Source organism: Babylonia areolata, chromosome 11, assembly GCF_041734735.1.
Source record: "Babylonia areolata isolate BAREFJ2019XMU chromosome 11, ASM4173473v1, whole genome shotgun sequence".
Classification (NCBI taxonomy): domain Eukaryota; kingdom Metazoa; phylum Mollusca; class Gastropoda; order Neogastropoda; family Buccinidae; genus Babylonia; species Babylonia areolata.
Window position 1 is genome coordinate 29405275 of NC_134886.1, and position 27083 is coordinate 29432357.

General features: G+C 41.9%; 2 protein-coding genes across 3 annotated transcripts in view; one reads left to right on the top strand and one right to left on the bottom strand.

Moving 5' to 3' along the window:
* Window positions 1-20006, top strand: LOC143287640 (uncharacterized). The gene is made up of 8 exons (XM_076595761.1): window positions 1-208; window positions 2506-2742; window positions 4269-4372; window positions 5592-5758; window positions 6206-6302; window positions 7839-7895; window positions 8486-8602; window positions 9971-20006. Exons 1-8 carry the CDS (start codon window positions 7-9, stop codon window positions 11162-11164), a joined length of 2175 nt encoding a protein of 724 aa, XP_076451876.1. The 5' UTR covers window positions 1-6; the 3' UTR covers window positions 11165-20006.
* Window positions 19501-27083, bottom strand: part of LOC143287641 (cell death protein 3-like) — a 26264-nt gene continuing 18681 nt past the window's right edge. Inside the window, exons 9-12 of one of the 2 annotated variants that reach the window (XM_076595763.1) lie at window positions 26408-26651; window positions 24276-24401; window positions 22038-22132; window positions 19501-20316 (exon numbers count right to left, since the gene is read on the bottom strand). In XM_076595763.1, the coding sequence (XP_076451878.1) occupies window positions 20209-20316; window positions 22038-22132; window positions 24276-24401; window positions 26408-26651 (573 nt within the window). In that variant the 3' untranslated portion in view covers window positions 19501-20208. The remainder of the gene's footprint in view (window positions 20317-22037; window positions 22133-24275; window positions 24402-26407; window positions 26652-27083) is intronic. The other variant, XM_076595762.1, reaches the window with a different exon arrangement.

A 27083-nucleotide genomic window follows, 5' to 3' on the forward strand; every position in this document is an offset into this window, starting at 1 on the left:
TTCATCATGGAAACATCGTGTGTAGATGTGGAAGAAGACGACCAAATGATAATGGGGGATAAGGATGACTGTGGGGAGTATCACTCCAGTACACAGATTACGGCAATACCTGAAGAAGTCCTGGAGCTGATTTTCAGCCACTTATCACCCTACAGGGACCTGAAAAGCGCCATGGTTGCCTGTAAACAGTGGCATCGTGTGGTGACAGGTGTGTAATTTACTGTAAAGCAGTTACGTGGCTATGTCTAACTTACACAAGTTATTGGCAGTTGAGCTGATGGTAGTAGCATTGTTGTTGCTAAATCTCACGATATTCTGGAATTAAAACCGTTTATTTTTATTATTGTTTAAAAAAAAAAATTTTTTTTTTTTTTTTTTAATCGCAGCCCAGCTACTTTAACAGGCGCAGTAAACCCGAAGTTTGCATCAAACCTAAATAAGATGTGAACGCTTCCTAATTTGGACAGGGCATTAACTTCATCATCACGGTAGCCCTTCAAGAAACATTGATGTTGTCAATTACACTGTTTGTGAGAATTGTAGATGGAACTCTGATACACAAACTCGCCCACATTAGGAGCAAGCTGTGGCAGCAGCAGGGTGTTTTTTTTTTCTTTTCTGTCCTTGCTTGCTTGACATTTTTGGTTAAGATGAGAGCCCACACCCAGCTAAGTGTTGCCATAGTGCATATAAGTATAACTATAAGATTTCAACTGACGTCTTGCATCTGTTTTCTTTTCCTTCATATGAGTTTGGTTCAAAGAACATAAACAGACATTGAATGGTTGTTTTATTGTGTCTGGATTATGAACATATATACTATTTAAGTTTTTAAGTGAGCATTCGCCATGTGGAAGACTCCTTTCTTCTCAGTTGGATGGCTTGGAGTTGGAGCACTCGTGTAAAAAGGGTTTACCTTGCATGCCAAAAAGGTGTCAGACACTTTTTCAAGTGAAGGTAGTGGACCCATTTATCCAGTTTACACAACTTTGGTACCTTTGCAGATAATTATGTATGAATATAATGATATATGGATCTGACTTGTCTCATAATTCATTTGAACTCGAAGGTGATGACAATGACAGTGAGAAAAATGACAGCAGCATAAGACACTTTCTTCAGTCCATCTATCCAAGTAGACATAATTTTTGAGTGAGTCACCATGACTGACAGTGAAGGTGCGGTACCTTCACATAATATGATAATTTGAGAAGAGGGGGAGGAGTGGTGTAAGACAATAGGTCAAAGATCACACAGAAGGTGTGTAATGGGGGTGTGGCCCATCTGTCAGTGAACTGTCTTTTCATAGTGTTCATATGCCAGGAATGATGACAGCAGATAATCCACAGCTTTCATGAAACCCAGGTTTGACAAATGTTAGATGGGAATCACATGTTTTTTAAAATTATTTTTTCTTGCTATTTGTCATGATCATTTGATTGATTTCTGAATAAAGGAGACAAACAATCAATCAAATTTTTCCCTCCCCTCCCCTCCCCCAATCAAATCAGTTTAATGTCCTCATAAAGATACAAGGAAAAATGGCTTATAGGTGACAGCATAACATAAGACAGTACATCATAAAAACAAACAAACAGGATGCACTTTAGACACTTTATCAAATCAGTTTCAACCAGGAGGATTGAAATATCAAAACACTTTCTGCTTTAAAGGGGGATGCTCTTAGGTGCAAGGAAAACTTAATGGCTCACTTTCTGTGAACATAATTGACTTTTTTTTTTTGGACCAAACCCATGTTTGACATTTCTGGGAGAGTTATTCAGTATCAGTATCAGTAGCTCAAGGAAGCATCACTGCGTTTGGACAAATCCATATACGCTACACCACATCTGCCAAGCAGATGCCTGACCAGCAGCGTAACCCAACGCGCTTAGTCAGGCTTTGAGAAAAAAGAAAAAAAGAGTAAGTAAATAAATAAATAATAGATAAATACATAAAAAAGAACTACTACTAATTATAATATTTATTATAAGGCGCAAAAACTTGATGAAGTCAACTGTAAGCGTACAAAAAAAAAAGAAAAAAAGTTGTGTGTAATCATAAATTATAAGATGTTTTATTTTTATTTTCCAGGTATGATCAGACAATAATCGTGCTATTTCCAGATGTCTTTTGTTTGTTTTCATTTCGGGTGTCATTTTGTGGAGGTGGAAGTAGACGTTTTTTTTGTTCAAGAATTATTATCTTCTCTTTGAACAGACTGAAAAGTTACTCAGATTAAAAAATGATTGGAAAGAAAGCCTGGAATTTAAATCAAATTCATTTTCCTTCATAAAAAAAAACATTTACTTTCGTTCTGTATCTCCTACAGTTTATGTGTTAGAATTTAAAAAAAATTAAACTTATTACCCCCAAATCCTCAAAATTCCCTAGCAAGGGGAGAGCAGTGCTTTACAAAATTCTCTGGCACTGAACAGGTTAATACTATAGTCTATAGTTAAACTTTGCAGCAGTGCCTCACTCACATTTTTCTATTCTTTTCAGATTTAATCGTGAAGCTGCGCCGCAATTTTGACCAGATGTTGCGCAGCAGTCAGGTGACATGGCAGCCGGTGAGCAGTGAGCAGGTGCACAGCATCACAGACCGCTACTCACACAGCGCTTGTTACTTCGAAGGGTCCATGTACGTGTTTGGGGGCTGCTCCTCAACCAGCACCACCTTCAATGACCTGTGGCGTTTTGACCTGGCCACCAGGCAGTGGGTTCGACCCCTGGCTATGGGTAGGTGGAGTGGACTAGGGGGAGTGGAGGGGGGGTTGGGGGTGGTGGGGGTTGTTGGTTGTTCGGTCTGTGTTTGTCCGTTGCCATTTTGCAGTGTTTGCATTAGGCGTGAGCTTCATTAATGGCGTACTGATGTAACATGTACGTGTACTATTCTTATTGTTTTCACCATGTTCTGTGAAGATTCTGTTACCATTTCTTTAGTTGTATCACTGTATACTTGTGTACAAAACTGAGAGAGTACATAATATATATGCTAGAGACACAGGAAGCATGTGTGTGTAGTGTATGAGTGTGTGTGTGTTTGCATAAATGTGTGTATGTGTATACATGTGTACGTGTATGACTATATTATTAGTGAAGGAAAACTCCTAGACTTGCATCTATAGGTACATGTCAATAACTCAGTGGTTGAGTGAATGCTTGAGAGAAGTGTGAGACGGACGCTGAAAATTGAAACAGAGATTGTAGAGGAAAGTAGACTTGCTTGGTGTGTGTGACATTTTGTATTTTGTATTTCTTTTTATCACAACAGATTTCTCTGTGTGAAATTCGGGCTGCTCTCCCTAGGGAGAGCGCGTCGCTATACTACAGCACCACCCATTTTTTTGTATTTTTCCTGCGTGCAGTTTTATTTGTTTTTCCTATTGACGTGGATTTTTCTACAGAATTTTGCCAGGAACAACCCTTTTGTTTCCGTGGGTTCTTTTACATGCGCGAAGTGTGTGCTGCACACGGGACCTCGGTTTATCGTCTCATCCAAATGACTAGCGTCCAGACCACCACTCAAGGTCTAGTGGAGGGGGAGAAAATATCGGCGGCTGAGCCGTGATTTGAAGCAGCGCGCTCAGATTCTCTTGCTTCCTAGGCGAACGCATTACCTCTAGGGCATCACTCCACTCTAGAAACATGATACAGACACTAAAACAGATATTGAAAAAGCAAGTGAGACAGAGAGATGGAATGTGTACATCACTGTGTATATGTGTGTATGGATTTTGAAGCAGTGGGTTTATGATACACATGGGATGCCAGACTAAATTTTTAACCCCAAAACTGGTCTTCAGCCAGTAGTTTATACTTCTGCTCCATAACATGTGGCAGCTCTTGCTGGCAGCTTCAGTCCCTGGGAAGCCTCTGCTATTTTGTTAACTGTATGAACAGTGGTCTGATACATTTTATTGGAGTACACTGGTTAAGTGTAAGTGTTTTTGATAGCGTTCAGGATGAAGCATCTGCAGTGTAACAACAGTCACAGGCTAATTTTTGTCTTAATTATTTCTGTTTGAAAAGCACTTGTGTTTGTTTTCTTATTACATAAACAAATTTGCTTACTTTTCCAATAACTCCTCCCGTCCCTCAGAAGCAGTAAGTTTTCACTAGAGTGCAGAAACTGTTCTGCTGAACAATACATTCTGAACATTTCTGCAAGTAACAACTACTCCTTTCTCTCCCACTTAGCTTCAACCCCAGCCACCAGAGCTTTTGTGTATGTTGTTTGTGACCTTAAAAACTCCTGTGAACAGGTACGTACCCTTCACCCAAAGCATATGCGTCCATGGTGGCCTACAAGGATTGCTTGGTGCTGTACGGAGGGTGGAGTCGACCCACCCCCATGCCACTCCATCAGGTAACACTGCAGTGTTTGTGGTTCCATGTGTATGATGAGTAAAGCGATTGTTCTGTTACTGTTTTTTTGGGGGGTGGGGGTGAGTGAGGGGGCAGGGGGGTTGGTACACAAAAATGTGCATGAAAGACATTGCCAGTTTTGGTTTGGTTTTCGTCTGTATTTTCATCAGACTTATGGTTCAGTGGTCGGTTATGGCCATGATAACAGACTATTTTGAAAGTTAATGCTAGAGATCAGGGTCAAACAATGTGTGATTACTTAAATTATTTCATTTGTTTCTTGCTTTCAGTGCCTTTTTGAGTTTTTATAAAATCATTTTTTATTCCATATGCTGGATTTTTGTGAGGATCTCAAGTGAGCCTTGAACAGTTGAAGACCTTGTCTTTGATATTTATAAAGGAAGAGCTTATCTTCTTCCTTTGTGGGCTGCGACTCCCATGTTCACATCAACTTCTTCTTCTTCTGCGTTCACTCGTATGCACACGAGTTGGCTTTTACGTGTATGACCGTTTTTACCCCGCCATGTAGGCAGCCATACTCCATTTTCGGGGGTGTCCATGCTGGGTATGTTCCTGTTTCCATAACCCACTGAACGCTGACATGGATTACAGGATCTTTAATGTGCGTATTTGATCTTCTGCTTGCATATACACACGAAGGGGGTTCAGGCACTAGCAGGTCTGCACATATGTTGACCTGGGAGATCGTAAAAATCTCCATCCTTTACCCACCAGGTGCCGTCACCGTGATTCGAATCCGGGACCCTCAGATTGACAGTCCAACGCTTTAACCACGCGGCTATTGCACCCGTCGTTCACATCAACACAAGTGGGCTTTTAGTTTTAATGTATAAACAAATATGTTTACCCCTGCCAAGCAGGCAGTCGTACTCTGTTTTCAAAAGTGGGGTGCTGCATGCTGTTCTTGTTTCCATAACCCACTGAATACTGACTTGGATTGCAGGATTTTTAACATGCATATTTGAAGGGGGTTCAGGCACTAGCAGTCGCCACATCTGTTGAATAGAGAGATCAGAAAAATCTCCACCCTTTACCCACTATGACAGATATTCGAACCTGGGACCCTCACATCAAAAAGCACAAAATACAATGCTTTAAACTTTTGGCTGTTGCACCCGACAGGAAGGGTGTACATAACTCATCAAGCATTTTATTATTATTGATATTAGAAATTTTATTTTTTTTGTTTTTTTTTGCAGGCACCTCGTTACTTCAGTGAGCTGCACACCTACACCCCGTCCACCAATCGTTGGGCTCAGATCATGGCGGTGTCAAATGACGCACTGCATCGCGTGGCTGGTCACTCCGCCTCCATCTTGGGCGACACAATGGTGGTCTTTGGCGGGTCGCTGGACGCTGGTTCTGGGTGAGTGACCAGTGGGGTTGGCTTGCTACAGATCTTTGGTTGAACGTTTCTTTTCATCTTCTGGTATGTCTGTTGATGACTGGTTACAAGTACAGTACATGCTGTAGGTATTTGGTTTTATCTTCTTTTTTTTTTTTGTCCAGCATGTGTTGTCTATGTTTGAAAGTGCACTCTTCAGTATGTGCTGTTGACATTTTGTTATGATCATTCCTTTTCCATCCAGTTCGATGACTGATGAAGGAATGCTCCCCTTCGCTGCCTTCACACGCACACATACACACAGACATAGATATGCGCGCGCACACACACACACACACACACACACACACACACACACACACACACAGACTACACACACATAAATACACACACACACACACACACACACACACACACACTACTATTCAAAACAGTTATAATATTGCATTGGCGTTGTTTCCTGTGCAGAAGTAACGATGTCTGGCTGTTTGACTTCATTGAATCGGTGTGGAAGAAACCGGTCATAGTTGGAAAGAAACCCAACCCCAGATACGGACAGTCACAGGTAGTTACGTCATCAAACGTCTGGCCTTTGTGTCTGCCTGTGATGCGATAACACAGTGATGTATTGCATTATTACTTTATTGTCAGGACAGATTTCTGTCTGTGTGAAATTGGGGCTGCTCTACCTGGGGAGAGTGTGTCACCACAGTGCAGTGCCAACCCTTTTTTTCTATTCTTTGTTCTGTCAGAAGTGTGTTTTCCTATCAAAGTGTGTTTTTAATGAATAATTTTGTCAGGGACAACTCTCTTGTTGCCATGGGTTCTTTTATATGCGCTAAGTCCATGCTACACATGGGACCTTGATTTGTTGTCTCTATCAAACGTCTTGTGTCCAGACCACCACTCAAGATCCAGTGGACAGGGAGAAAATTCTGGAGAGTGTGGGATTTAATCCTGCACGCTCAGATTCTTGCTTTCTAGATGGACACATTACCACTAGCTACCACTCCACTCCACTGTAATGGTGCCTTGCTGGGTGTGGTGTATCTTGAGTTTGGCTTATTTAGGTTTGGTTCATCTGAAAATGATAAAGAACACTTAAAAAATTACTTTTATTGCAAGAAAAAAAGAATTTTTTTCAAGATTGCCCCACTGATGATGAAAGTATTCTTATTGTTTGAAAAGTTTACTGTGAATCTCTTCATCAGAAGTGCTGTATAGAATGAAATGTTGAAACTTTTTCACTCCAACCAGTGTATTACCTTCCTACCTTTTTCTTCTTAGGGTTGGATGTAAGAAAGCAGTCATACTTATTTCACTGCCCTTATGAAATAAATGTTGTTTATTGTAATTATTTTTTGTATATAACTTATTTGTTTGTTTTCTTTGCTTTTCTTCAGGATATTGAAATGCTGTGGTAATGTTTTTTTTACCTTTTGTCTTTCTTTAGTCAGTGATTGTTTGGTTGATGTGGTCAGTTATAACTGCATGTTTTATATGCCACTGGTGACGGGCGCAATAGCCGAGTGGTTAAAGCGTTGGACTGTCAATCTGAGGGTCCTGGGTTCGAATCACGGTGACGGCGCCTGGTGGGTAAAGGGTGGAGATTTTTACGATCTCTCAGGTCAACACATGTGCAGACCTGCTAGTGCCTGAACCCCCTTTGTGTGTATATGCAAGCAGAAGATCAGATACGCACGTTAAAGATCCTGTAATCCATGTCAGCGTTCGGTGGGTTATGGAAACAAGAACATACCCAGCATGCACACCCCCGAAAACGGAGTACGACTGCCTACATGGCGGGGTAAGAACGGTCATACATGTAAAAGCCCACTCGTGTGCGTACGAGTGAACGCAGAAGAAGAAAATATGCCACTGGTGTCTGTGCGTATTCAGCTTTATGTAGAATGGCAATGCAGAAACTCTTTTATGATTTTGTGTATATATTTCTGAGATATTACAAAAGAGCAGGAGCAAATTTAATAAACTTAAGATCTTTATGTGGCATGCATGCTTTATCTGTGTATAGTGTGGGGGTGGAGTGTGAGTGTAGTTTTGTATGTTGCTGCTGAAGTTAAACAGTTATATTTTTGTGCAGACAACGTTAGACGATGAACACATCTTGATTATTGGAGGCTGTGGTGGACCTAACCAGGTTAGATATCTGTCTGCCTGTCTGTTGGTTTTTTTTGTTGTCAGGCTGCGTCTGTTTATTTCCTCAATCTGTGTACCCTCCTTCTCTCTTTGTCTCTCTCTCTGCCTCTTGCATTCTTGTTATCATGTGTTTAATGTTTATTGTGCAGGTGGAAATATGAGTATCTGTATGTGTATAAACATGTGTCTGTGTGGGCATGGATGTGTGTGCGTATGTAAGTGTATGTGAGAGGAGTTTGAGAGACTGTAGCATGTGGTTGTTTTTCTAACTTAATTTGACACTTTGATGTTTGAATTTCAGAGCCAAGTTATGAAATCCCTATTTAATTACACATACTTAACCGTGACCCAACTAGTGCAGACTCCAGCAGGGGTCTGACATTCCTGTCCTGTGCAAACTACTATCCACCTTTGCGGAGAAAACGAGAGTACTACGGCCGATAACCTCCCGAAGTAGATTCCTTTATTGTTCAAAATTACTAACATTGTAAAAGAAAAAATCCAGTTGTTTATCACCATCGTTATCATCATCAACAGACACACACACAGAAAAAATAAAAAATCACCCAACCTTGCTTTGATTGTCGTCAGCTCTTCAGCGATGTCTGGCTGTTGCACCTGAATGGAGATCAAGGAACGTGGGAGGAAGTTGTGATTGAGAATGGAGAGTTTTCTCCCCATGCTCTGTGGTGCCACCCTCCCTGCATGGTAAGATGAGTCTGCTGTTGATGGGTGTTTGCACTGGGCAGGGTTGGGTGGGTGGATCTGTATGGGGGGAATGACATGAGTCTTGTGTTTGTGGGGTGCTTTGCACTGGACAGGGTGCGATGGGTGAAATCTGTAGGAGGGGGATGACATGAGTCTTGTGTTTGTGGAGTGCTTTGCACTGGGCAGGGTGCGATGGGTGGATCTGTATGGGGGGAATGACATGGGTCGTGTTTGTGGAGTGCTTTGCACTGGACAGGGTGAGGTGGGTGGATCTGTATGGGGGGAATGACATGAGTCTTGTGTTTGTGGGGTGCTTTGCACTGGGCAGGGTGCGATGGGTGGATCTGTATGGGGGGGGAATGACACGAGTTTTGTGTTTGTGGGGTGCTTTGCACTGGACAGGGTGCGATGGGTGGATCTGTATGGGGGGAAATGACATGTGTCTTGTGTTTGTGGGGTGCTTTGCACTGGGCAGGGTGCGATGGGTGGATCTGTATGGGGGGAAATGACATGTCTTGTGTTTGTGGGGTGCTTTGCACTGGGCAGGGTGCGATGGGTGGATCTGTATGGGGGGAAATGACATGTGTCTTGTGTTTGTGGGGTGCTTTGCACTGGGCAGGGTGCGATGGGTGGATCTGTATGGGGGGAAATGACATGAGTCTTGTGTTTGTGGAGTGCTTTGCACTGGGCAGGGTGCGATGGGTGGATCTGTATGGGGGGGAATGACATGAGTCTTGTGTTTGTGGGGTGCTTTGCACTGGGCAGGGTGAGGTGGGTGGATCAGCAGGGACAAACTGGAATTGGGTGAGTCAAGTGTTGTGGAGTGCTTGACAGGGTGAGATGGGTGGATCTGTTGACTGGGTGGGAGGTGGAGGGGGTGTAGGGCGTGTGGGGGGGGGGGGTGAAATAGTTCTATGGAGTGCTTTGCATTGGGCACTGTTAAATGGGTGGATCAGTTGGCGGTGGGGAAAAACTGGAACAAGATGAGTGTGTGTTTGTCGAGCGCTTCAGGGAAGGCTTTCAAGGCCTGACCAACGAATTGCGTTTCCGAGTGGATTTCTTCTGCAGAATTTTGCAAGAGGACAACATACATGTTTCCATGGGTTCTTCATCAGCGTGTCAGGTGCATTCTGCGTACAGAACCTCAGTTTATGGTCTCATCTGAACGACTAGACCCTCAGTTTGATTTTCCAGTCAAACTCGGGAGAAAGGCGGAGACTGGGTTTTGAAACCAGACCCTCGGAGACCCTGTATTAGCAGTGTCTTAACCATTCTGTCACCTTCCTCCTGAACGGGCGAGTTGATGATGCACAGAAAGTGGGGTGTCCTCGTGTGTTACACTGTGTCATGTGTTGTGTGTGTGGGCAGGTGGACGGCCTGGCTGTCATCATTAGCAAGAACAGCCGCGTGAAGGGCTCCAACGTGGAACCCCAGCCCCAGCAGGGCAGGGGAGGGTGGGTTCCCCCTCCAGGCATCCCTGCCCCGCCTCAGGGGCTGGTCCCAAACGGGGCAGGCCCCCCCAACCTCCACCCTCCCCACATACCACCCCCTCTACCCTTCCCTCCCATGGCCGCCTTTCAAAGACGGAGAGACGACTGGGGCGGTGGTGGGGGAGGAGGAGGCTTAGGGGGACTGCTGGGAGTTCTGCCCCCTGGTCCCCAGGAGGGCCCAGAGGTGGCGCCGCAGCACAACTTCCATGGAGCGCACAATCCCAACATCCAGGACGTGCAGAGACTCAACCTCCGCAACAACGGAGCACATGGCCGAGGGGGGGCTCCACCCCGAGGCGCCCCTCCCACTCCTCCCCACAGCCTGAACTTGTCCGCTCGGCGCCCTCCACAGGGGTCAGGGGTCAGTGACGCCACCTCTCCCCAACGGGACAGGGTGTGGGGGGCGTCTCCCTCTGGTGCAGAGGGGGGAAGTGGCAGCATCAGTGACGACGAGCGTCCAGGCCCCAGCCACCACCACCACCACTACCACCACCACAGAGACGCTGACAGTGACGATGCCCCGTGTCACAGACCTCGTGCCGCCTCGCTCAACTCTCCTTCCGCGGACAGCGACTCTGACTCTGACGTGAGCGCAGCGGAGCAGGACAGCGGTGCTCACGCTCACGGTCCGCGGCCAGGGTTCCCGTCCATCCGGCCCAATGCCATGCACAACCGCCAGCGGCAGCTGGACATGCTACGCAAACATGAGGACCGCCTGTGGCGCTCGCGCAACGCCAACAACTCCATGCAGCGCGGTGGTGGTGGCGGTTTGTGTGGCGTGGACGTGGCGCCCCCCCGCAACCCAATGGTGCTGCACGTGCTGGACCTGAGTCGGGTGGTTTCCACCCGCACGGCTGCCTGGCTGCCCACCCGGGATACGCCCATCCCTGGCGCCCCTGAAGAGACCATCTTCTTCTCCCTTGTGGAGGGGCGGGGGGAGCTGGTGCTGTTTGGGGGCATCCGTCGTGACCAGAACCCCATGCAGCGGGTCAACTCCCCGCCCGACTCCGGTCTGCACTATGTCAGTAACGTGTTGTTCCTCATCAGCCCCAGAGCGCTCAGGCCTTCATAGCATCAGAGGAACGCTAAAAGCCTTCAGTGGATGAGGGTTTGATTTTGGATTTTTGTTTTTGCTTTGTTTTTTTTTTTTTGTTTTTTTACCAGGAACATTGCTCTATCAGCTGAAAAGGTAATGTCAGTAGCAAAATCATCACTTCATAATCACCAGATTGTTCATCATTCATCTGTAGTTGCTTGTTTCATAACTCAGTAATGGATTGTCACAAGCGATGGCCCGTTTGTTTGTTTGTCGTTAGCAGATTATCGTCAGCAGCATAAGATTTTATCATGCACAGGCTTATAGTCAGAACCTATGACCATGACAAACTGTGCACATTTTGTCATAAACTGCAGCTATTTTTTTCAAGTGCTTATTAGTTAAAATAGTAATGGGTTATCTTCAGTCATCATCCAGGGATAGTTATGTTGTTGTTGCTGTTTTTGGAGTGGGGTTAGTTTCAGCCATTGTATCACAGTAAAAGCTCAGTGAGGACGGTGGAAACCATGAGATAGTGATGGAGGGTGTGGGGGATGGAAGGGAACTTTTGTTTGCTTCAATAGTCAGAGGTTATGTGGCCGTTATATTTCTGTGTGTCCACCGATTTCCATGCCATGCTCTGTATCAGCAAGCTTTAGTGACTGCTAATCTTTTGGATGATTGTGCTACATATCTATCGACACAACATGAGAAACCATACTGTCTCATTGTCAGCAGAAGGCAAACATGTACAAAGCTTTTGCAGTGGCTGTTTCGTTCATCTGCTGACTTGCTGCGATGTTTGGTACTACTGATCAGAGGACGGATGTGGGACTCAGGTGAAATGGTATGGTCATGACCTGGGCATCCCAGACTGTTCATTGTGGTAGGAGTGGTGGTTGTCACTGTGTCAGGAGCACTGTGCACTGCTTCTTGATATTGCCTTGTTGCTGGTTCCCCCAGCTCTCTCTCCACACCGCAGGACACCCTGTCTGTCACCTTAAGTACAGTGGACATTGTTTAAATTGTGTTCTGAGCTTTTGGTGTATTTTTTACGTGACGAATTGTTGATTGGTAGGTAGAGACCTTGATTAGTATTTTTCTGGGTTCACTCAAGTCCTATTTCTGTGTGTTACTTGTTTGTGCTGTATTTTGACTATTTTTTTTTCTTTCTTTTCAGGTTTGAGGTAATCAATATAACATGTACATTTTCAGCCAAGGTGCTTGTATTGTTTCGTTTTTATTTATAAACCTGTGATGAAAGGTCACATGCTTGGCCATACCAATGAAAACGTGTGTGCGTGTTAGTGCGCATGTCACCGTGTGCGTTGTGAAAGCTTGGTGTGTGAGGTATACATAACCAAGCCAACCGAACAGATCATGCCTACAAATATATCATGGCAAATGTGTTGTAAACTGTTTGCTGATGTTCTTCTCAGCTGTGAATATAGAAATGGATCTCTAGAAAGATATAAAAATTGTTCTTGAGATATAGCTGTCTTTTTTATATATATATTTTTATGAAATCTGTGCTGTTCTCAAACAGAATTGTCGAATGTATTTTTGTAGAAAACAAAGCACTAATTTAGCAAAAGTAAAGCAAACTAAACTACATTCCGTTGGTCAGAATCCCAATTCTTGCCTGTTGACCATAATGGGGGAGGGGGAAATGTATTCATGTGATGCATTTATTGGAAAAGACAAACAAAAAAAAAGTGAGAGGGAGATGTTCTCAGTTAATGTCTGATTTTGGTGTTGGTACTGTAAGGTCAGAAATTCAAATGAAAAAGAGGGAATGTAATTTTTAATTCAAGTGCATTATTTGCAGATCAGGACATGGGTAGGTTACGAACAGAAAGTTAGCTTATATCTATAGAGATGAAGAAGATGAAAGATAAGGATACTGTTACCACAGTCGGAGAACACACAAAAATGAACAGTCAGTGAAGAGGCATTAAGCTGAAGAAGAAACACCAGGAGAGAAAGAGGCAGGAGAAGGGAGGGATATCATGGGAATATTGACCACAACTGAGGGTGAAAGTGAAAAGTCCTCTTGGCTGATACAGTACAAATGAATACAGAAATAAGGGGTGATTGTAGAGTGAATACTAATAGGGGTGTAACTGAAAGAATGGTCATTGGGTGGGGTGGTAATAGAGGGTGTTGTCTTGTGGAATGTGTTGAAATTATTTCTGAAGTTTATTAGCAAGGGCTGATGTGCTGGTGAATGTTAAACTTGAGACTTTTCTTCTTTTCACTAATTTCTGTCTGTGTATACGACTTGTTAAAGTTTTACCTCAGGACATTTTGTTATGTGTTTTTTTTTTTCTGAAGTCTGTGTTTTTGACTTTTTAAAAGTTTTACCGCTTGTTTCAGTGCTGACTAGGAACTGACTCAAACAAATAGAGAGGTAAGTAACCTGAAGGCAGAGAAAGGAAAAAAGTATGTATGATGGCTGCAGGATAAAATGTCCAAGACTTCAGATCAGACTGTTTTGTGTCCTCTTGAAATACGGAAAATGTCCTGGCAAGCATGTAAGCATGCAAAAACACAAAACACAAGCATAAAGACATGGATGATACCGGCATGTGCCCTCTCCCTTCTTCACCCCTTCCTATGCACAAACGTACAGCGCACTTGCTGGTGCACACACACACACACACACACACACACACACACGTATACATGTACTTGCGGTTCCCCCGTCCCTCCACACTCACACATTCTTGTGCACAATGCCATTGCACCAAGTTGCCACTGGAATAAAACACGGTCAACTTTCCAAAATCAGTGAAGTTCCAACAGAAAACACACCACTAAATACTAAAATACATGTACACAAAACAGTATAATTATGCTTATGCACATTCACAAATACTTGATGTTAACTCTAGAGTCAGAGACTGAGAGAGAGAGGCGCAATAAACTGCTCGTGTAGACAAAAAGCATCTATAGATTTATAAAACTGGCATTAGAATCAATATATATATATATATATATATATATATATATATAATAACATAGACCTACATGCAGATTTGGAATACTCACTTGCTTTGGGACAACCTCCACCCTACCACCCAACACACACACACACACTCTCCCAATAACATGTATACACACTGTACATAAATGAAATGTACACTTGAATTTACATCAAACGGTACTGACTCGTGTGGAAGGAAAGGGGAGATAATGATGTGAAAGGAGAGGGGAGAGCATCCATATGCAAAATGAATTTGGAGGTGATAATTTGAACAGTATGATTGAATAGAAAATGTCAGCACACAGACAGAAGGGGGAATTCCCACAGTGAGATGCCACAGGCACCTTGCAGAATTTTCTGAAGGGTTTCCTCATTGTAAGAAAAACTGCACTGCAAATTTCCTTCAGCATTATCAGTTGCACTGTTGTTTTCATGGCTTTATAGGCGTTGTTTTCTGTGGTCTACGTTGCAAGGAAATTCTGCGCTGCAAATTTCCACCTTCAGCATTTTCTGCTGCTCTAATGTTGTTTTCCGAGTTTTATCAACATTCTTTTCTGTTGTCTCCTTGCTGCCTTCTTGGTCTTTTGCATTAACTTGCGTTCTCCACAAAATGGTTCTTGTTTATTCATTTTTCTGCATGTTTCAGTGTTTGTGATTACAAACATGATCATTATGCTGGCTTGGCTGCAATAAAGAATTTATCTTGTCTTGTGGCTTACTCTCATCTGAGGGGTTGGTAGCCTGAGAGTTGGTAGTGTGAGATTAGGAACACTGGGAGGGGGTCCGAGTGTTCGTCCTTTTGTTTCATTTGCCAGTGTGGCCTTTGTTTGAGTGTGTATTGGACACAATTCATTTTTACTGATCTTTTTTCTTTTTTAGTTTTTAAGCTGGAGATCATAGGTTGGCCTTTCGAGCATAGCCTAATGTAACTTGTCTTTTAGAGTTTACAGATGGTGTTACAGCTGTCACAATTGCATTTTTGTATTTTACGTGTCTCAGGAACTTGCTTTTTGTCTTTGGCTTGTGTTTTTTTTAAATTATTTAATTTTGGGAATGTTTCATATTCAGGAAAGAGAGATTAACAACATTGCAGGGAAGAGACAAGATATGTGAAAGGAGAGAGATTAATGTGCACAGTGAGAGAATGTGAGACTGTGAAATTAACAGGGAGAAAAAATAATTTGTGTGACACGTGTTTGGAACATCAGTGGACATTAAGTTCTGCAAAGATAGAACTAGAATGGAGGTAAAGGGTAACCATGTACCCGGTCTTTTTTTTGTCTTTTTTTTAACCCAGTTTTGATTTTTTTTAAACATGACCATCACAGAAAAGCTATGGTTTAGCTTCCTGACTCAATGCACAATTCAGTCTGTATAGGTTCTTCACCTGATATTGATATTACATTTTGGTGAGAAATTGTGTTAAATTTTCCTGGCCTACAGTATGTTTGCTTGGATTAGATTGAAGAATTATTCTAATTGAATTGACAGTGAGACATTTGCCATCTCTACTCTTCAAAATGAAAATGATTAACAGTATAATTGACAATGTTGATTCACACCACTGAGCTTTCAGTTTGTTCATGAGCATTCAGTTTCGTCATGAGCTTTCAGTTTGTTCTCAAGGCCTGACTAAGCATGTTGGGTTACGCTGCTGGTCAGGCATCTGCTTGGCAGATGTGGTGTAGCGTATATAGATTTGTCCGAACGCAGTGACGCCTCCTTGAGCTACTGAAACTGAAACTCATAAGCTTTCAGTTTTGTCATGAGCATTCAGTTTCGTCATGAGCTTTCAGTTTCGTCATGAGCTTTCAGTTTCTTTGAAAGTTCTCTGTTTCTTTGTGAGCCTTCAGTTTCTTCAAGAGCTTCTTCCTGAGCTTTCAGTTTCTTCCTGAGTTTTCAGTTTCTTCCTGAGCTTTCAGTTTGTTCTTGAAACGATGGGCGCAATAGCCGAGTGGTTAAAGCGTTGGGCTGTCAATCTGAGGGTCCCAGGTTCGAATCATGGTGACGGCGCCTGGTGGGTAAAGGGTGGAGATTTTTACGATCTCCCAGGTCAACATATGTGCAGACCTGCTAGTGCCTGAACCCCCTTCATGTGTATACACAAGCAGAAGATCAAATACGCACGTTAAAGATCCTGTAATCCATGTCAGCGTTTGGTGGGTTATGGAAACAAGAACATACCCAGCATGCACATCCCCGAAAACGGAGTATGGCTGCCTACATGGTGGGGTAAAAACGGTCATACACGTAAAAGCCCACTCGTGTGCATAAGAGTGAACGCAGAAGTAGTTCTTGAAACGTTCTCCAGGCTGAATAAACTGGTTGATCCTTCCTCACATCCAGGGGCAGGTCTTGTGTCAGTTGTGTCATCCCCTGGTAGGGATGCCGGGGGTCTTTCAGTTTATATAGCACCCCTACCTTTTGGAAATTCTGTGCTAGAAATTTTCTCTTTTCTGTTGCTCTCTTCATTTCTGCCTTTTTTTCTTTCTTCACTGTTCTCTGCTTTTTTTGGCCTTCCCAGTCCATTCCTCTTTCTTTTTTCGAGCAAGGCATGACACTTTTTCTCTTTTCAGCTGTCTGTGTTGTTTTGCTCCAGTGATTAGGTGGTGGTGGTGGTGGTGTGTCCATCGAGATCGATGATGACCATCGTTGTCATCCAGATGGGGGATGGGGGGAGGGTGGTGGTGGGGTGGGGGGAAGGATGCTCATGAATCTATCTGTGAGTGCGCAGATGGCTGAATAGTCCAATCTGCGCACGAAAAATTAGTGAAGTGATTAGGTAGTGAAATTGTAAACACTGGGATGGGCACTAGCTGTCCATTCTGCAGTGTTATTTGCCTGTATGATCTTTTTATGTATTTTTTGCTTGGTTTTCAATTATTTTTTCCTTTTTATGATTTTTTTCTAATCTGGGGATGATAAATTAAGCTGAAGGGCTGATGTCCTCAGCACGGCCTAGTCTTATTTGCCTGAAGGAGCTAAATGGTTAGGATAATGTGTCATGAACTGTGTTTTGTGGGTTTGCAGATTTCGAATTTAACTCTCTTTTTTTTTTTTTTTTTTGAGTGCCAGTTGGGCACTCGACAAAACATTTGAGTGCCCAATTGTGGTTTGGGTGCCAGCATAATAAAATGAAATAAAATATTGTTGCTTTTTGCCCAGCTAAAAACATAGGGCCATGTATCAGGGCTGAAAAAAAAAGGTCTTGCAGTTTTGCCGTTGCAGTTACCCCATGACTGAGACTAGCTTTCTCTATTTGCTGGTACTCTTGTCTAAGTTGGGACTTGAAAGACATGAATACCCTAAAATGACTTCTTTTTTATAGGTTAGCTGAGGAAAATATTTCTTCATGATTTTGCTTTGTTTGTAATAGAAAAAAAAGAAGATAGGAGTGTGAGCGGTTTGTTGATAAAGAAAAGAAAATAGTTCTGAAAAAAGGAGTGTAGAAACCATGAATATGATAAGAATAACAAAAGAAAGAAAACACTACATTTTGTGTCAGCTTTGTGTGTGTGTGTGTGTGTGTGTGTAACATCAAAATACATTATTTAAAAAAAGAAAAAGATCAGAGTGGACAGAATGCCTTCTAATATGCTTTGGTTGAGCCCATATGGATAAACTGCACTTAAGAGTTCACTGAATTTCAAAAATCTGCAGTGCATGTCATCATTATAAGGCGACTGATTTTTCAAAAAATTGTATGTGGTGCTGGCCCTTTTTGACTTGACGATACACACACACAATGTCAAAATAATATCTGGTTATCATGACTCATGTAATATGCTTGTTGATATGTGAAGAACAATGACACAGTAAAGCATGTGTTTTGCATTCAGGCATTATGAAACCTGATCTTTTTTCAGCCCAAATGCTGTGTGTGTGTCTGTCTGTGTGTGTGTCTGTGTGTGTGTGTGTGTGCGGTCTGTCTGTGCATGTGTGAATATGAGTACAACTTCTGTGGGTATGTATGTGGGTATTAAATACACAGTTGTGTGAAATGTAAGATGAAAAAGACAAGTTCATTGTGTTATGAACCTCACCTTTTATCCCCCCTCCCCTCAAAAAGTGTATTCGCAAAGCAATTATCGCAAACATTTGCATACATGAAACATTTCAATGAACACATTCACAGTGGGACATTTCCCCTGACACAACTGCATTTTATAACAACAGTTTACTGGAATTCTACTATTTCTTGTGGAAGAACACCATCATGGTTTGACTGTAAAATGGATCCAGAGCAGCAGATCTGTATGAGCATGGAACGAACACAGACCGAACTGATAGAGGGCTGTTCAGGGTGTCAACATACGTGCGCAGACCTGCAAGTGCTTATATCCCTTTTGTGTGTGTATGCATGGAGGAGGAATTTTGTTTAATGTACTGTCACGCATATCGGTGATTGAAGACATTCTGTTAAAGTATTTATGTATACATTTAAGTATTATCGTTTAGAAGGGGTGGGGGATGTGAATGAATGGAGAGTTGGGGGAAACAGGGCAAATAAGGGTGAAATGAGGGTGAAATTTGAAAAAAAAAAAATCTAAATACCTCAAATAAGGATGTTAAAGATCCTGTAATCCATGTCAGCATTCAGCGAGTTACGAAAACAACATACCCAGCATGCACACCCACGAAAACAAGAGTATGTAAAAACGGTCATACATGTAAAAGCCCACTTGTATATAAATGTATATACAAGTGAACATAGGAGTTACAACCCACGAACGCAGAAGAAGAAAAGAAGTCTTTAGTTTTCCCACCTGTGGACAGTTCTGATGCTGCAGTGCTGGGGTGGGGCGTGGGAGTGGGAGGGGCAAAGGGGGGAAACAGACAAGAGAAAGGAAGACAAAAGAAGACAGTGCCCTCGTACAGGGTCCATGCATGCTTGTAATCACAAACTTTAAAAACTTCCTTAAAACATAAACACCAATGGCCCCGATGTAAAAGAATCACATCTTGGATACACACACACACACACACACCATACCCACCACTAACAACAATAAAAGTTACAACAACAAAAAACCCACATAAAAAACCCCTTTGGACAGAAACTTTGGTGTAAAATATAGTGAGGGGAGGTAACCTACTTTGGGAGGTTATTGGCCGCAGCTACTTTCGTTTTCTCCGCATAGGCAGGTAGTAGTTTGCACAGGACAGGAATCAGATCCCTGCCGGAGTCTGCACTAGTGGGTCACGGTTAAGTATGCGTAATTAAATATAGTGATCAGTATCAACACCCATACCCCCTTAAAAAATGAAACAACAAATATGCACATTCTCATTGCGCCTGTACGCTTACACATGCACACCTACCCAATCACGCCCACACAGACACATGCTTATACACGTGCGTGCACACACACACACACACACAGAGCAACAAGAAAAGCAAGTAAACTATCACATCACTTCAACATTTATGTTCATTTTTATCACATAATTTCCACACTGGCCGATGTATATATATCATTTACATATATATACAATCTTCAAACAGAATTCCATACTATAAACATCTTTTAACATAAGGAAAAAAAAGTTGAAAAATATTTAGAAAATCTTTCAAACACAATTCCACACTATGAACATATTTCAGCATTACCATTACATTCAGTTTTTAAAAATCTTTCAAAACACATACATCCACATTCCATTCAAGCAAATGTAAAAGTTGTTGTGCTCTTTTAAAAAGAAAAAAAAGGTATTCAACAGTGAGAAACATGGTCTAAAACTTTATGTGGCAAACTCACCAACATAAAACACGCATTAAGTTAATTCCAGCCAAAATCCATTGAGGAAAATGGAAAATGTGAATAAACAATCATATATTCTAAGTAAAAAAACAACAACAAACACATGCACGCAGGCACGCACGCACACACACACACACACAAACTGCTCTCTCTTCTTAGTGGCAATCCTCAAATTGATCAAGGCGATTGAAGATTTGTAACGCAAGTTTACACACGACTGCCAAACTGACTAACACAAACATAAATATGGCAGCTTTACAGGACAGTAACAATAGCTGCCTATTTATGAACTCTCTCACACACACACACACACACACCGTATGTTCAGCAGATCAGCGTGGTGGGGGGTTGAAATACCACTCCTTTCGCATGTTTTCAGACTGGTCTGGAGTGAAGTAAATGTCACCTTCAATGGTGATGCTCCCCATCTCACGATTCAGCTGAAAACATCGTAATCACAAAGAGAACGTTTATGCACTGTGTGTTGTGTGTGTGTGTGTGTGTGTGTGTGTGCATATACATGGGTCACTCTCCAAAGGTGGTGACCATAAAGTGACATAGGGATAAAAGAATAAAATAAAATGCAAATAAAATTTCTGTTTTCTTTTTTCTGAAAGGTACATGTATGTTGCTTAAGCATGATTTAATCTTTTTTTTTCTATTAAAGAATTAAGATTGTATGTGCACTGGCTGGTTTCAACTTAGTGTTATGTCAGAAAATGTCCAAAGTAACTTGGAAACAAAAACTATAAAAATAAAAAAGAGAGAGGCAAGGCCTTCAAGACTCACTTGTGATACTCTTAAAAAAAAAAGAAGAAGAAGAAAATGTTAAAATGTGTTCTGTATTTGTTATCATAAATCTCTGGGTAAAAAACAAACAAACCCAAAAGGCCTCAGAGAAGATTTGAACCCAGCATGTTCAGGCGGGAAGAAATTGTCTTAGTCACTGCTCTATTTCGGCTCTATCAATGATGTTAAAAAATAAACATTTAAGCATGCTTTTGTTAAGTGTGACAAATTGACTGTGGTATTTGATGTAATAACGCTGTTATTTTAGTATGTCTCCAGCATTCAAGAATTCTTTAAAGTCCGCGGTAAAGGAGACGTTGCCATCGCCTCAAGCACACTGCAACATTTAGCTGTTTTCTCTGGATCTAGATAGGTGTACGACAAGTTTAGCTACACTCACAGTCGATTCAATTTCTCTTTTAAGTTCAACTAGTAAACTGAGTGTCCACTTTAAAATATTCATATGATGTAGTCTATGTCACTGTATGTGCTCTGTCCAGAATTTGTATTTCTGTTCTTTTAACTGTGAACAAGAAAAAAAACCAAGAACTGCACAGACCAGCCTAGACAAGCTGACTGAAACTCAGTCAAACGGTCAATACAGTTTTTCTTTTATGTTTGTTTTAGTTAATTCAGTGTCCACATTAGAATATTCATATGCAGTTAACACGTCGGCCATGTGTTTAGTGTCACTGTATGTGTTCTGTCCAGAATTTCTATTTCTTTCCTTTTAACTGCGAACAAGAAAAACGAGGTCATGCTGTTGTCTTACAAAGCATAGCCTACTTTCCTGCAACTGGGATGCAGTAATATGGTGTTTTTGGAATCTGGAGACAGCCTCAATGAAATAAATTACTAATGATCCGGAAACACGGCTTAATTTGGGAGACTTACATCATATCACTGGTGTGACTGTCAAGATTTTTTTTTCCTACAATGTTTCAGCCAAATTTGGTACTGACAAAGAATTTCCCGAGAAAATGGCAATTTTGAAGTGAACCACAGACACACAGACATACATACAGACAGACAAAACACACACACACTTAGACAACCAAACACCAGGTTATAATATAGACACAGTTTGTTTACACAAGTGAGTCAAAAATCACACCAACACATAATCTGAACAAAATATGTTGTAACAGTGATGAATAAGCAATCTAAAAACATAACAGAACAATCAGGATACAAATTTGTGGTTGACAGTCAAAGAGTAGATTTGAACTTCACTTTTCTTTTCATTTTTTCTTTTTTCTTTTTCTTTTCTTTTTTTTTTTTACATTGCACACAAAGTTCATGGCAAGTGAAAAAACACATGTAAAATGATAATATCAACCAGTCAGAAAAAAGAAAAAAAGGTTCCATTTACCTCTGTCTTCATTCCAGAGAAGGATTTGGTGGCAGCATTTTTTGTGAAGACTTCCACAAGCTTGGGAATGAAGGTGTTTCGGTATCCAACCATGCCTGTAAGAGAAAAAAAGCATGTTTGATCAGCAACGTGCACGTGTGTGTGTGTGTGTGTGTGTTGTGTGTGTGTGTGTGTGTGTGTGTGTGTGTGTGAGTGTTTGTGTGTGTGTGTGTGTGTGTGTGTGTGTGTGTGAGTGTTTTTGTGTGTTTGTGTGACTGTGTATGTGCATGTGAACGCAAATGCCCAGTCATGTTCAAGTGTATGAATGCATGAGCACTGACTGTGAACCTGTAAAAGTGTACTTGCAGTCTGCTCACATTCTATCACTTTCTCTCTCACATATACAAGTGGAGTGATGGCCTAGAGGTAACGCATCCGCCTAGGAAGCGAGAGAATCTGAGCGCGCTGGTTCGAATCACGGCACAGCCCCTGAAATTTTCTCCCCCTCCACTAGACCTTGAGTGGTGGTCTGAACGCTAGTCATTCGGATGAGACAATAAACCGAGGTCCCGTGTGCACCATGCACTTAGCGCATGTAAAAGAACCCACAGAAACAAAAGGGTTGTTCCTGGCAAAATTCTGTAGAAAAAATCCACTTCAACAGGTAAAACAAATAAAACTGCACACAGGAAAAAATACAAAAAAAATGGGTGGCACTGTAGTATGGCGACGCGAATTTCACACAGAGAAATCTGTTGTGATAAAAAGAAATACAAATACAAATACACACATCCACATGCACAACTCAACACAAATACATGCCCAGCTGAATGAACAATACACATGTACATGTACACAAACATGTAAAAAAAAACCCACACAGCAGCACACCCAAGGCCTTCATGACTCATGTGTGATTCCTATGGATTATCAAAAAAACCCAAAATTTCTGTAAGTAAAAAATGACACCAAGATTGGGGGGAGAGGGGGGGTGGTGGGTGGGAGGGTTGGAAGGGATTTATAATTTCATAACAAAGTTTCGTTTAGTCAAGAAAATCATACATATTTTCGTTTCTCAAAAATCCTCTCACCTGCAGACGCTATGGTCATTACCTGTGGCCAACACGCTGTGCAAGTAAGAGAATGTTTATAACTGACAACTAGCAGAATTGGAAAAACCATTCCATGCACAGTACAAGTCTCTGCACTGCATAAAAATGGAGTGGTGGTGAAATGATAATGCGTCCACCTAGTAAGCGAGAGAAGCCAGGATTTTCTTCCTAGACCTTGAGTGGTGGTCTGAATGCTAGTCATTCAGAGGAGATGATAGCCCTGACCACAGCTTTATCGGTGGCTGAGAAAAACGACATAATGCCCAGCTACCGGTTGAGCGGTGCGTGAATACTTGAAGCATGTGGAGTCTCAACCTGGCCTATCAGGGCAGAAATCAGGGATAAAATGTGCAAGAAAACAACTGTACACAACAAAGCAAGTAACTGATATACTTGATGATTTATCGGCAGTAAAATATGACAATGATTACTCTGATAGTGAGGTGGAATTCAAATCGGATGATTTTGCTACAGATAGTGATGTTGAAAATGAATCTGAGCATGCAGAATCAGCTGATCAAAGGAGGCGTGTCAGGTTGAGACTCTGCATGCTTCATGGTAGAAATCGATCTTTTTTATTCAAAGCACATGCACAAAACACAGTGAAGAGGCGCGGCAATGTTGGTACTATGTTCACTGACGTCAGAATATTACGGTTTTTCTGAATGGCTCTTCAATACAAGTCAACCAATAGCAAAACACGACACAAGTGTTTACGCACCACTCAACCGGTGGCCAGGCATTATGCCACCCCTCCCCACCGCTGGTAAAGTGGTGGTCAGGGCTCAAAGGGTTAATGCACATTGAAAAAACAACAACACAACAATAAAAGGGTTGTCCTTGACAAACTTCTGCAGCAAATCCACTCCGACTTCAAAACAAATACACTTGCAGACAAAAACAAATATAAAAAAAACCTTGCATACAGAAAAACAACAACAACGACAACAACAAAAACAAAAACAAAAAAAACCAACAAAAACCTTGCAGATCAAAAAAAAAAAAAAAAGTGCTGCTGCACTGCAGTGACGTGCTTTCCCCAGGGAGAGCAGCCCAAAATTCATATTTGTTGTGACAAAAAACAGTAATACAGTACAATACAATACAATAAAACTGAGGCCCCCTGAGTCAAGAAGGCAGCTGTTACCTTCGATGGTGGAGTACATGAAAGCCATGTCCCAGAAGACCGACTCTCTTTGATCTGCAGGGCGGCCACCTTCAATGACAATGTCTCTGCGCAACGGCACCACTCCCTCCCGTGTGTCCTCATACACTGCAACACCCACCTCACAGTCACACAGACTGCATGCATGTGAGAGATAGAGATAGAGAGAGAGAGAGAGACAGAGAGAGAGAGAGAGTTTCAGTAGCTCAAGGAGGTGTCACTGCGTTTGGACAAATCCATATACGCTACACCACATCTGCCAAGCAGATGCCTGACCAGCAGCGTAACCCAACGCGCTAAAAAAAAAAAGAAAAAAAAAGAACTGCTACTACTACTAATAATATGTATAAGGCGCAAAAACTTGATGAAGTCAACTATAAGAGTACAAAATTAAAATAAAGAGAGAGAGTGACTATCCCAAATAATCTTAAGAATCCCATTAATATCATCACATAATCATAACAATCCCGTGGCTATCACAAAATATTTGCAACCAAAAATATCATACAATTATCACACTCTCATCACATTCACTGCATCACTGTAACAATCCAATTAATACCATCACCCATTCATTAAAGTCCTCTCACTTTCACCTGATCATTTTAACGATCCTATCAATATCACCCAACAAATATACAATAGTCCCATCACTTTCACTGCATAATCATAACAATCCCATTATCATCAACACCAGTTCAACAAAGTGGTTACAATTCATTTTCTGAGAACTGAGGCTGGCTTCTCAGGTGTTCTATATCTATCTTGAGAGAGACACAGAGAGAGAGAGAGAGAGAGAGACAGAGACAGAGACAGAGAGACAGAAAGAGAGAGAGAGACAGAGAGAGAATAAGACTGGCAGATCCAGTCAGTGGGTGTGGAACAGATTTAAGCATGGCTTTTGCTGATTAACTATCCAGTCAGTGGGTGTGGAACAGATTTCAGCATGGCTTTTGCTGATTAACTATCCAGTCAGTGGGTGTGGAACAGATTTCAGCATGGCTTTTGCCGATTAACTATCCAGTCAGTGGGTGTGGAATTTTCACATGCAAAGAATCAAAACTGGAATATTCAAACAGCAGATCAATACTGAACAGGTTAAAAAAAAAATCCCAAACATAAACACCAAGAAAAAAAAAAAAGAAAAATTTTTTAGAGACTACAACTGTACAAGGTGACACTCTTTTCCTCATCTTCAAGCCATACCCTCACAATATGGTACACGTAGTGTATCATTAGATTCTGTTGAAATGCTGTTGTGAATCAGAATCATACCGACATCGACCTTCAAACCCATAAGTGCCACATTCATGGCAGTGAAAACAAATGAAATCTTCCCATGAATCACATTAAAGACAGTTCACAAACCATCTATCAGAGGGAGTGGGAACAGGTTCAAGAAGGCGGAGACTGACAGAGCAGACAAATAAGCATATGACGCAACATGTATATGCATGCATAAGAGCAAATAAATATGCTCATTGACGATCCTGAAATTCATGTTAGCATTCAGTGGGTTATGGAAGCAAGAACACAGCCAGCATGCACACCCATGAAAATGCACTATAGCTGCCTATATGGTAGGGCAAAAAATAAATACTCAAACATGTAAAATGCAACATGTCTGTATGTGTGTGTGTGTGTGTGTGTGTGTGTCTGTGTCTCTGTGTCTGTGTGAGTGTGTGTGTGTGTGTGTGCATGACTGAAACCTGATTGAATGACACAGGAAATGAATGATGAGCCCTCAATGGCAGTTGTAAGTCTGTTCTACCCAGGTAGGCAGCCTGTTGTGTAAATGACTCCATGTTTGTAAAGGGCTTAGAGCTTGGCCTCTGAATGAAGGCGCTGTATAACTATCCATATCTATCTATGTAAAGAGAGTTTTTGAAGATGAAGATCAGGGCATCGAGATCACTTGAACAACATCAATTGACACATCAATGCTTGACTTCTTATCATTTTGATGTGTACCTTATAAAATGCTGCACCTCATATATTGCTGAAAATGGAAATGCTTTTAGATTTGGAGGTCTTAGCCTTACAATCTGAAGCACTGTATTGTTCGTAAAGTATGGTACAACAAAGAAAAGGGATAAGCAAATCACACTTATTACCTCCTCTGCAAGACTGTAAGATGAACAGCTTTGGTTTCTTGGACAGATTGGGACAACTGGATGAGGAGAAGATGCAACGCATCCGCATAACTGTGATGTAGGTCAGTGTGTCTGTACCATCCCTGCCGTCAGTCCCATAGATGACCCCGCCTTCGGAGCCGTGACTCAAAATGGCAACAATGCAAGAGTCCACTTCTGCCAACCGTGGGTCTTCAGAAAGGCTCTGCAGGTCTTCAAGCATTTCCTTGCAGAATAAGTCACCAATTACAGTTGCTACTTGTCCAAACTTCTCTCTCTCTCTCTCTCCCTCCCTCTCTCTTTCTCTCTGTGACACATACTGATTTTTGTTCTTTAAATTATTTGCTCCTTGTCATTAAGTTGCTCAGTGCAGCTAATAAAAAAAAAAAAATTCTTCCTAAAATTATGTTTAAGTAACATGCTTACCATGAGTCTGACATTCCTGTTCTATGCAAACTACTATCCACATATGCGGAGAAAACGGAAGTAGCTACGGCCATTAACCTCCTGGAAGTAGGTAACCCCCCCTTTGCCCCACTGACTAGCGCACTCTTTTTCCGGCAGCCATCTTGACTCCTGTTCCTGTGCTCTTCATACGGGTAAGTTTTTTTGTATTTTCTGTCTGTCTGTCGATTCTCTGGCATTCTTGTTTTTTGTC

Excerpts from the sequence above, each read along its gene's own strand:
- LOC143287640 (XM_076595761.1), top strand. The coding sequence starts at position 7 with ATGGAAACATCGTGTGTAGATGTGGAAGAAGACGACCAAATGATAATG. Across the intron at positions 2,743-4,268 it reads GGTTCGACCCCTGGCTATGG|GTACGTACCCTTCACCCAAA; the intron begins GTAGGTGGAGTG and ends TCCTGTGAACAG. Across the intron at positions 5,759-6,205 it reads TCGCTGGACGCTGGTTCTGG|AAGTAACGATGTCTGGCTGT; the intron begins GTGAGTGACCAG and ends TTTCCTGTGCAG.